Source organism: Argentina silus, assembly GCF_951799395.1.
Source record: "Argentina silus genome assembly, chromosome: 6".
NCBI classification, from domain to species: domain Eukaryota; kingdom Metazoa; phylum Chordata; class Actinopteri; order Argentiniformes; family Argentinidae; genus Argentina; species Argentina silus.
The window spans coordinates 1,763,951-1,775,818 of record NC_139660.1 but is presented as its reverse complement, the minus strand read 5'-3'; the positions used below and the strand labels follow the sequence as shown (position 1 = coordinate 1,775,818).

The following is an 11,868-nucleotide window of genomic DNA, read 5'->3' as shown; positions in this document are numbered from 1 at the left end:
AAACTCCTCTCTCCCCACTGACTCATCACTGGAACCACCGGGTTCATCTCCTCTCATACAGTATGTCTCATATGTGTTCAGTCCTCAGGAGGTTGTTAACAGCCGTTAGCGGTAAACTGAACTTCCCTCGACGTTGGTGTGTCACGTTCTGGAACAGTGCCGAACGTTTGTGTGTTTGTGTCGAGGCCTGAGTGTGATTTGTCAGTGCCCAGATGGATCCTATGTGCTCACATCCCTCTCCTCTTCTCTTCTCTTCTCTTACAGAGAGCTACGACAGCAGGACACACACACACACACACACACACACACACACACACACACACACACACTCTGAGCCATAGAGAGGGGCCAACCAAAACTCAGCTCCAGCACTATGCTCATCTGACACACAACTGGTAAGTTCGTGTGTGTGTGTGTGTGTGTGCGACTTGACGTGACCTAAAAGCTGTAATCAGGCATGGTGCCTGAGAGTCACATGACCCGTCCGTAGCCTGAGACGAGGACGGTTACACACTGGTATTACAGGAGCCGGCTATACTGGGATCTAATGACAGGCCTAGGGTTCCACACACACACACACACACACACACACACACGTACACACAACACAGACAGACACGTACACACCACACACACACACACACACACACACAACACAGACACGTACACACATACACCCGTACACACACACACAGACACGTACACACACACAACACAGACACGTACACACAACACACACGTACACACACGTACACACACGTACACACACAGACAACACAGACAGACACATACACACACACACAACACAGACACGTACACACAACACACACGTACACACACACACACACACACACACACACAACACACAACACACACAGACTTGTTATACAGGAATGTGCTCTTCGATAATGTGCATCAGTAGTCTGATGACAAGCCTGACATAAGCAGACAGAGCCACATCAGTGTGATTGAACACACACACGTACTGTAGACTAATAGTCTCTGGAAGGCAGCTATGGTTTCTCAGGCAGCCAATTGTTGGCTTAAGCCCTCACACACACACACACTCACACGCACGCACGCACTCACACACTACAAAGGCTGCCTTCTCCGCCTGTGCTGTCTGGTACACAGGGCCGTCTCTGCTGCCTGTCAGGATCTGAGCTGCTCCTTACTCCTCATTAGCGTGTGTGTGTGTGTGTGTGTGTGTGTGTGTGTGTGTTAATGCCTATACTCTAAGCCCCTTCTGCTCTGCTGCCTCTTCCTCTCTCCATACTGACTTAGTTAAACTACAGCTTACTGTGTGTGTGTGTGTGTGTGTGTGAGAGAGAGAGAGAGAGATTCTGCTGTGTTACATAGAAGGGCCAGAGCTTCCACTGCCTTCCCAGTAGATCTGGGAGTGATATTCAACATTAATGCCGACCAGGACAAACCTGTGAGCCTGCAGAGTCAATCTCTACCGGCCATTCAGCTGCTACACCAGCTTCACCCAGAGGGTGGCGCTGTGGGCACAGCCGGGGTTTAGTGAGTGCAGGAGGTTTGAGAAGGGAGCTGTTGGTGTGTGCGTGCCGTGTTCACACGGGCGGAGCTGTCCCAAGGCTCCCTGTTATGTGAGGTCATCAGTCGGGGTGGAAGGGTGTGCAGGCCTTCATTGATTAGCTGGTATTGTGTCTGTTCTATTTCACTATCTAACTGTGTGTCTCCTGTTTGTGTGTGTGTGTGTGTTTCTGTCTGTCTGTCTGTCTGTGTGTCTCGTGTGTGTGTGTGTCTCGTGTGTGTGTGTCTCGTGTGTGTCTCTGTGTGTGTGTGTCTCTGTGTGTGTGTGTCTCCTCTGTGTGTGTGTGTGTGTGTGTGTGTACACAGAGGGCCGGGCCGGCTGAGCTGCAGCTGAGGATGACGAGTGGTCTCCTGTGCTAGAGACAGATGGTGTGGGAATGATGGACCTCCCTAATGGCCAATCAACTGTCACCGCCGCCGCCACAGCCTCTGAGGTGAGATACACGCCCCCGCCTCCCATTGGCCCTCCCGCTGGGGGAGGAACTTGGACAGACTGCGCCTTCAGAGTGATGCAGATAGAAATGCAGCGCATAGATAGGGAGTTATTTTAATGAGGACAACTGGTGTAGAACCGGTGATTCTGAAGGCACACACACACACACAACACAGACACACACAGTGTGGACGTAGTGAGGGGTGGAGGAGGGTGTCTGGGTGGACGTAGTGAGGGTGGAGGAGGGTGTCTGGGTGGAGGAGGGTGTCTGTGTGGACGTAGTGAGGGGTGGAGGAGGGTGTGTCGTCATGGCTTGTGGAAGCAGGATAATTCATATGAATGTTGTTGGAGTCTCAACCAGTTTGATGTGGTTTTCCTGAGCTCTTAGTTCGCCCTCTGTCAGCAGATGCCATGAGTTGAATACATGAGTTACAGGACCAGGCTGAGGGCCTAACTGGTGTGTCTTTGTGTGTGCGTGCCTGCGTGTGTGTGTGTGCGCGTGCCTGTGTGTGTGTGTGCGTGCGTGCTTGCCTGTGTGTGTGTGTGCGCGCGCGCGTGCGTGTGTGTGTGTGTGTGTTCCTCCAGAAGAGCAGCAGCTCAGAGTCTCTTAGTGATAAGGGTTCGGCGGAGCTGAAGAAGAGTTTCGACGCCGTCGTTTTTGATGTCCTGAAGGTCACCCCAGAGGAGTATGCAGTAAGTGCCCTTGCTTTGTGTGTGTGTGTGTGTGTGTGTGGTTAACAGTGTGAGAGTGAGACACACTCGAGTGAGAGTGAATGATGTTGTTTCTGAAAAGCGGGAGAGAAGAGGGGGATGGAGAACAGAGAGAGAGAGAGAGTAAATGGGTCAGAGAGGCCTCAGTCATAATTGATGGAGGGACACAGCGGGACATGATTCCCTCTGACATGGAAAAGAGAAGCGGTAGGAGAGGAGCCCAGTTAAAACCTCCTCCCTGATGGATCACCCGGGGGGGGCCTCCCTGACAACACAGCACAGAACGGGACGCTTTCCATGACCTCATCCCACATAAACCATCCTACCGTGAAGTGAGCAAGATTGGCTGTGATCAAACAATGCTTTATTTGCCATGCAATCAATTGCCAAATCACATGCACACCCCCAGGGAGACCAGTGCTCAGAGAACAGCGTCAGCCAGAGTCGGCGCCCCTGGAGCAGTTAGGGGCTAAGTGCCTTGCTCAAGGGCACAACGGCAGTGGTAGGCACCTTAGATCAGTGACACGTTGATTTTAAGTGTAGTTATTTTCGCCCCCAAAACGCTAGAACTTCTAAATTGATTTTGAGTTGGTCAGCTGGCTTCCCTTTCCCCTGCCATACCCAGTTGGTTAGCCAGAGGGCGCTCTCTACCCTCTCTATAGCCTCGCCAGTTTTGGATCCAGACAGGCTGACCTTCTCTTTCTGCTCCCCCACTGAGGGGCTCTGTCAGTGGGGTTTCCAGCAGCTCTCCCCCTGCCTGGATGACTTAGTCACGGAGGAATCAATGGTCCGTCGTAGACCTCCCTGTCTTAGCCCCTCTCCGGGTGTGATGTCTTTGTGTGGCTGTTCAGGGACTTGTGGAGCTGGCTGGACCTCGCTGGTTCTAAGAACTGTTGTGTCTCTTTTCTCCTGCAGGGTCAAATCACTCTCATGGATGCTCCGGTGTTCAAAGCCATCCAGCCTGATGTGAGTACAAGACAAGACAAGACAAGACAGGAGTGTGTGTGTGTGTGTGTGTGTGTGTGTGTGTGTGTGTGTGTCTGTGTCTGTGTCTGTGTGTCCTTTCCTCATCGTAAGGGGTGACAAACTAACATGGGGTTTGATTGGGAGTATCCACTCTGGTGGAAGGACAGTGTGGATTGGCTGTAGATTGACAATTAAAATCTGGAGTGGTTAGACAAAGTAGTCATCCTGTCCGTGGACAAGTACAGGACAAGTATACACACCACACACACACACACACACACACACCCACATGTTATGAATGGCTCCAGTGAAAGCCAATCTAAGCACTTCTCTATTACTCTGTGTGTCTCTCTCTCCCTCTCTCTCTCTCTCTCTCTCCTCTCTCTCTCTCTCTCTCTCTCTCTCTCCCTCTCTCTCTCTCTCTCTCTCTCTGCCCACACTGCTGCACCACATACAGATTTTCCATTACGTCTACTGTCAACTCCACTAAATCTCCATCTTTCTTTCTTTCTTTCTCTCTCTCGTAAAGCAGGCTCTGACAGTGCTCAGGGATAACCTGTGTTCAAGGTTAGCCACCGTGAGTTTAGAAAAGCCGTGTTGAAACCACAGTGCGGTCCTGTTCTGGCTGTTCTGGCCTCCTGGCTGCGGCTCTCCAGAACACTGTTTCAGATCAATAACATTCCACTCCCCTGGCCTCAGACCGCCAGCCTGGGTTGGTGTCCTACAACCCAACTCTGTGGTTATTGATTCAAACAATGATGATAGAATTGTCACACACTCGATGAGTATTCTTAGACAAACGTAATTTTTCCATTACTTTTTTTTTTTTTCCCACTCCCAACAGGGATTATCAAGTGTCGTCGTTTTGACTGCATGGCCCTCCTCAGGGTCGAGGCAGCTGCCTGCAGGACTGACCCTAGGACTGACCCTAGGACTGACCCTAGGACTGACCCTAGGACTAACCCTAGGCAGGGATTAGTTGCTGCTGAAAAGCACTAGAACATCTCGGTTCCGTTCCACCACCGGGCTATTGAGGGTTTTGAGATGCTCGCACACAAACAATTGGTTCTCTTCCATGTCTAGGCTATTGAGTGATTTACGAAGACACATACGCACACGCACACACGGCGCCCAAACACACACACACACACACAAACACACACAGTTGGTTCCCTTCCATGTCTGGCCTACTGAGGGATTCTCAGGCCAAACATGCGTGGTGTGTTCTGACTGACTGAATGAATGACTAACTGGCTGGGGTTTATAAGCCGTTTGATGATCTTTCTTCACTTTGAATCCCAATGTAGCGTTCTGGGCCCTTTGCTTTTATGAGTGCTGGAGAGGGGGAGGAGGAGGAGGGGGGGGGGGGGGAGGATGAAGAAGAGAGACGAGAGCTCAGGGGGAGGGAGAACCATGAAAGGGAGATGGAGTTAAGGGGCAGGGGGGTGGATGTGGGAGGGGGGAGGGGGGAGTGGTGGATGTGAGGGGATGGGGGAGACAGGGAGAGATGGAGGGATGGAAGAAGGAGAGTGTATGTTGGGTGACCCGGTGTGTTTGGCAGGGACAGATGGGATCTTCCTGCTCTCTGACTGGGTTTCTGTCTCTCAGCACCACGAGCACAGCGCCATCATTGAGCTGACCTCCGCCAGTTTCCACTCCTGTCAGTCTCCCTCTCCTCACAGCTCTAATGGAAACAACGTGTGTGTGTGTGTGTGTGTGTGTGTGTGTGTGTGTGTGTGTGTGTGTGTGTGTGTGTGTGTGTGCGCACGCGCCCTGACTGGTATATCACTCAAGTCTGTGACTGAATACCCCAGAAATATGAAAATAGTAAAATAACATAACTTTTTCTGCATCAGTCGTTTTTACGAGGGTTTTACTATGACAGACAGAGACATATTCTCTCTTATCTTTTAAAGAGCCTATAAACCACTTCCTGTTATGACACACAAGTACACAGGCTTCCTGCTACTGGACTGGAGCTGCTCCCTCAAGCACAGGACCCGACCACAGAGAAGCACAGGACCCCACCACAGAGAAGCACAGGACCCGACCACAGAGAAGCACAGGACCCGACCACAGAGAAGCACAGGACCCGACCACAGGACCCGACCACAGAGAAGCACAGGACCCGACCACAGAGAAGTACAGGACCCCACCACAGAGAAGCACAGGACCCGACCACAGAGAAGCACAGGACCCGACCACAGAGAAGCACAGGACCCGACCACAGAGAAGCACAGGACCCGACCACAGAGAAGCACAGGACCCGACCACAGGACCCGACCACAGAGAAGCACAGGACCCGACCACAGAGAAGCACAGGACCCGACCACAGAGAAGCACAGGACCCGACCACAGAGAAGCACAGGACCCGACCACAGAGAAGCACAGGACCCGACCACAGAGAAGCACAGGACCCGACCACAGAGAAGCACAGGACCCGACCACAGAGAAGCACAGGACCCCACCACAGAGAAGCACAGGACCCGACCACAGAGAAGCACAGGACCCGACCACAGAGAAGCACAGGACCCGACCACAGAGAAGCACAGGACCCGACCACAGAGATCCACTATCTGGTTATCTCTCCCATTCAGTCAGCCAGGGCGGGACTTCCTACGAGCCGGGGAAGGCATCAGCCAATTGGATCATCGCATATCTACTGCGAATGGATGATTGAAACCAATGGGCTGAAGGGGTGGGAATGGGACCAACACCATTAACAAGACAAACTCAATAAGTGAATCGATAGGTTGTAAAATAGGCTTTCAGGTGCATGGCGCCATCTCCTGGTGCCCCTAAAGGACTGACCTGAGACGCTGGGGGTGAGTTGATAATACACTCCAGGACAGCAGGTGGCAGTGAATCACCTTCTTGAATTGGGCATTTCCGTCCACTCAAATCACAGGAGATGAAGAAAGTTGACTACACCCCATAGGATCACAGTTCATTTAGGGGAAGTGCGCCCTCTAGTGTTTATAACTCTACGGACCTGGCCCACTATCTCCCCCGCCGCCCCTACACATGAGTTCCTGACCAGGGCCGCAGATGAGGCCTCCGCCTGTTAGGGGTTGGAGGTGGAAAAGTAAATGTGGAGCGTGAAATAACTGGGATTTATTGCCATTATGGAAAACGTTTTTGGAATTGGCAACCGTAGCTTCTGTGGAAGGAGGTTCTGTGGAAGGAGGAGGTTCTGTGGAAGGAGGAGGTTCTGTGTAAGAAGGAGGTTCTGTGGAAGAAGAGGAGGTCCCGTAGTGAAGTCTGTTGTGGTCCATTGCGCGACGGTTTTGAAGCCCTAACCACAGAGATGTGTTAATGTAGAGGGGAGTCAACCTCGGGTCACTGGTCTTCACATAAGCCGTCGCCGTACCTGTTTTCGAACGCTCGTTAAGTCATTAATTTTGACGTCCCTCGCAATAACGAACAAATAACCTGTCACATTTTCCTACCGATCCCTTCCAAACACTCCCGGTCCTTGGTTACCCTTGGTTACTGTTGTAATAAGGATTTTACGGCACGTTTTATGAACGCGCTGACCCCTCGCAGCAGGGCTAGCTAGCCCCCGGGCTGTGCGTCATGGAAACGCTGTCATCTGGTTGGCTCTGATGGAAGCCCTATCAGAGGCCGGCGAGGCTGCAGCTCTTTTATGTTATTGGCAATATGTGTTTCTTCACAGGGCTGCATAATAATAACTTACTCTGGTCAGTAAATAACTGTGTACATGAGTAATGACGCCTGAGTAATGACGTGTGTGTGTGTGTGTCTGTGTGTGTGTGCGTGCGTGTGTGTGTCTGTGTCTGCGTGTGTGTGTGTGTCTGTGTGTGCGTGTCTGTGTGTGCGTGTGTGTCTCTGTGTGTGTGTGTGTGTGTGTGTGTGTGTGTGCGCGTGCGTGCGTGCGTGCGTGCGTGCGTGCGTGTGTGTACACCAGACATTTTGGCATCAGCCTCATGTATGTCCAAGCTGCAGATTTATAGCCCCAGACATGATTGTTATTATGCAAGAACAGAGTGGCTCATTAAGAGAGTGTATGTTCCAGAGCTGACATGGAGCAGATGATTGGAGGTGAGCCTGAAAAGGTCTGGCTGAACCCAGCTCTCTCTCTTTACCTCACCCTCTCTTTCTTTCTTTCTCTCTCTCTCTCTCTCTCTCTTTCTCTCCATTTCTGTCTGAAGGCTGGAGGCAGTGTGGGTAGAAGGGGAGATGGGATGTGTGTGTGTGTGTGTGTGTGTGTGGCGAGGCGATTTTAGGACCTAGAGGAGGACCTGTGGACCATGATGCAGCAGCAGCTGTACCTCTCTGGCCCTCCTTAATGGGCTATTGGCTGCCCGCGCTGTTTTCTTCAAAATGGAAAAAACTATTAAAAGAAGATGGATTCATAGAGAGCGTGGGATGGAGAGGGGGAGAAAGGGATGGAGAGGGGGAGAAAGGGATGGAGAGGAGGGGGTCTTGTCGAGCTGCCGAAAAACATGCAACTGAAGCCATTTCTTTCTTTCTTTCTTTCTTTCTGAAGTTTTACAAGCGTCGTTTTATTCAAAGTTTGTTCTGTCCCAGGTCTGGCTCTGGTTAGGATGGGGTGACGTGACCTGGGTTAGACTGGCTTCTAAATCCATGTTTCATGGGAGGGGGGAGAGGGGAGAGAGGGAGAGAAAACTAAGTTCTTACTATATCAGTGTCTCTTTCCACGGGCCCCTCTCTCTCCCTCCCTCCCTCCCTCCTTAATGGCATGTGCATACTTAGTGATGGCTCACAGCTGCTTGTTAGGGGCTTACACACGGAGAGAGCAGGGAGGTGAACCAGTGATGGGGGGAGATAAAGAGAGAAGCGCCCTTGGTTTTTTATGGGGGGAGTTTAGTGAATTAGCAGTTTTGGCTGACGGGGGCTGTTGTGGCCTTCAGGAGAACCAGCAGCAGACTGCTCTTGACGTACCACAGAGAAATATGCCACTTCCTTTTAGAAGTCAAGAGTGGCCACCGCAGAAACATCTTGATAAAATGGAGATGTTCCATAGTTCTAACATGAGACACACACACACACACAAACATGACACACACACACACACACACACACACACAGCCCTGACTCACCTCAGCCCTGACACACTCACCACTGTCCTCAATCGAACCTCCTCTGAGGTGGTTCTCCAGTGTGTTTGTCCTCTCAACCAGCGTCCTAACAGACACCAGAGAGGGAAGTCTGCACTGTCTACTTTTTACAGGCCCCAAATGCGTAACATCATTTTTACTCCAGTCTTTGTGCCTCTATGTATTGTGGTCTGTGTGTGTGTAGTAGGATTAGTCTGAACATATTGTTTCCCTCTCTGGTCCATTTTTATGAGTTATTTGGATATGGGTATAACCCACAGACAGGACAGGTTACAGCTGCCTCCTGGGGAGCCGGTGTAATGACGGCGTGTAAAAGCATCTAGCAGGTGCTGTCACTCACGTCCTGCTGCCAGCCGCTGCAGCGCCGTCTGACGGAGAGGGAGATGCATTTCATAGGCCTGACTGAGAGGGAATGTAATACAGTGGTTCATGACACACACACACACACACACACAGGTACGCACTCACACACACACACAGGTACGCACTCACACATGCACACACACACACACAGGTACGCACTCACACATGCGCACACACACACACTGGTAGGCACTGACACACGCACACGCATGCATTTCCTGAGCCTGACAGAGGCAATGAACACACACACACACACACACACACACACAGAGGTATGCATTTCATGGGCCTGAGGTAGGTACAGTAGGTAACAGTATGAAAGCCAATCAGCCAGATGTGGAGAGCAGCCAGATGTGGAGAGCAGCCAGATGGAACTGTGCTCCATGCAGAAGAGTTCCCAAGCAATTAGGTTAGGCTCCCACCGCCTCACCACAGCCATAGGACCCAGACCTGCCCACTCTGCACCACACACACACTTTCCATTACGCCTGCTGTCAGCCCCGCTAAATCTCTAACCCTAACCCCCTCTCTCTCTCTCCCCCCCCCCCCCCCCCACTCTCCCTGTGTTGGTCCTCTGCACTCTTTCATTAACTGATGTTCTCTCTCTCTCTCTCTCTCTGCTACATGGGACCTGGGGCGCTCCAGGTTTCCATGAACGTGATCAACAACAAGACGGGAGGGGAAAGATGTGGCTGTGGCATCTCCCCTCAGATCACCCCTGTCTGTGGTCTGGCTGCAGCCCCGTACCTCAGCCTGCTTCACAGCCACACAACCGCTTTGCACTCTTGGATACAAAGCAATCTTCAGAATCCTGTCTGTTCTGGGTCTGTTCTGGGTCTGTTCTGGGTCTCTTCTGCCCGTGCAGGGGTGTCTACCACGTGTACCAGGGTTGGGGCCGAGTTCCTTTTGAATCCCGTCCATTCAGGAAGTGTTTTGAAGTACTTTTTGTGTTCACCCAGAGGTGTCTACTGCAAATGGGATTGGAACCAATGGGCTGAAGGGGTGGGAATGGAACCAAACACCATTACCAAGACAAACTCGGCTAGGCGTTGACACAGTGAAACTGAGAGTGTGTGAAAGACTCACTGTATGTTTATATAATATGTCCCATAACCATGGGTTTCAGTCCCACTGGAGGGCTGTGCTGCCAGCCAAAGCCAGCAGAAGGAAATACAGTACGTCAGAGGTTCTGTTCAGCAGGGAGAGCGCAATTTTTTAAATATGTTTTAGGGCATTTCTGCTTTATTGGGATAGAGACAGTAGAGATTGACAGGAAGGATGAGAGAGAGAGGAGGGATGACATGCAGGATATGTCGATGGCCGGAATCGAACCAGGGACCTTGCGATGATATGGTACGCGCCTTAGTGTGCTACGCCACTGAACGCCCCCAGAGCGCCCTTTAATAACGCTGTTAAAGTCCTTTCCTTAACCAGACCTGCCTCGTCAAAACCCTGATCTGAAGGCCGCGCTGCTCTCTCATGTTTAAACTGGCCTCCTTGATGCTAATGACTCCGGAGCGTAAAAACGACCATAAAGTTTCAAAATAAAGGTCTTTTAAACGGCTTTCTGGGTAAAGCTGTCATCAGCTCCCTGCTGGTTTAACACACAGAGACGGTGTCATGGCGAGCGGTTGTGAGACAGCTATGAAAGTCCGGTGCTTTCTTTTACGAGATGCTTTTACGTACCGTTCCCTTTTGTTAAGACGTGAGGAATGTGTTGTGGACGGAGACCGTGGTTTAGGTTTAGGCTTAGGCTTGACCCCGGTACGAGACCTGGCTGAACCTCCTGAGCAGACATGCAGGCGTGCACACACACTCGCATACATAGCTCACACACACACACACACACAGTGGAACAATCTGGGAGTGATTAGTATCCAGGGGTGGACAGGGGGATGAGTGACAGGCGGAGGGGAGGGGAGGACACGTAAAGAAGAGGAGAGATGTTAAATAAACGGTGTCCTCAGAGGGGTGACGGGCAACAGCTTTCTCCCTACGGCTCCCTCAGGCCCTGGTACACACACACACACACACACACACACACACACACACACACACAGGGCAGCAGCCCTTCACAGGTCTGCTGAAAGTCTCTGTCAGAACCCTGTGTGAACTCACATACTGACATACAGGCTGCTACTGTCTTCTCCCTCTCCTCTCGTCCTCTCTCTCTTTACCTCTCCTCTCGTCCTCTCTCTCTATCCCTCTCCTCTCTTTCCCTCTCCTCTCTCTCTTTCCCTCTCCTCTCGTCCTCTCTCTCTTTCCCTCTCCTCTCTCTTTCCCTCTCCTCTCTCTCTCTCCCTCTCCTCTCGTCCTCTCTCTCTTTCCCTCTCCTCTCTTTCCCTCTCCTCTCTCTCTCTCCCTCTCATCTCATCCTCTCTCTCTATCCCTCTCCTCTCTTTCCCTCTCCTCTCTTTCCCTCTCCTCTCTCTCTCTCCCTCTCATCTCATCCTCTCCCTCATTCTGTTCAGCCCACTTGGTCTCAGAGAGGCCTGTCCTCGCCCACGCGACAACGTCTGTTTTAACAACTCTGTTGGACGCACTTAAAACCCCCTTGACACACACACACACACACACACACACATCCTGAGGCTGTGGGGGGTAGTGGGGGGGGGTTGTACAGTGAGGTTGTATCTTTCAGACAGTGGGTCTCAGAGGAGAGAGAGAGAGAGAGAGAAAGAGAGAGAGAGCCAGGCCTGATGAGGGGAGTTCAGCTCAAACAACATTTTCCAACTG

General features: G+C 51.6%; 1 protein-coding gene across 1 annotated transcript in view; it reads left to right on the top strand.

The window, feature by feature from the left end:
* The first annotated feature begins 303 nt into the window (after window positions 1-303).
* The window catches only part of ralgps2 (Ral GEF with PH domain and SH3 binding motif 2), a 58,511-nt gene continuing 46,946 nt past the window's right edge, over window positions 304-11,868 (top strand). Inside the window, 4 exon segments of the mRNA XM_083671914.1 lie at window positions 304-395; window positions 1,864-1,991; window positions 2,576-2,683; window positions 3,617-3,667. Coding sequence (XP_083528040.1) covers window positions 1,935-1,991; window positions 2,576-2,683; window positions 3,617-3,667 — 216 coding nt within the window. The 5' untranslated portion in view covers window positions 304-395; window positions 1,864-1,934.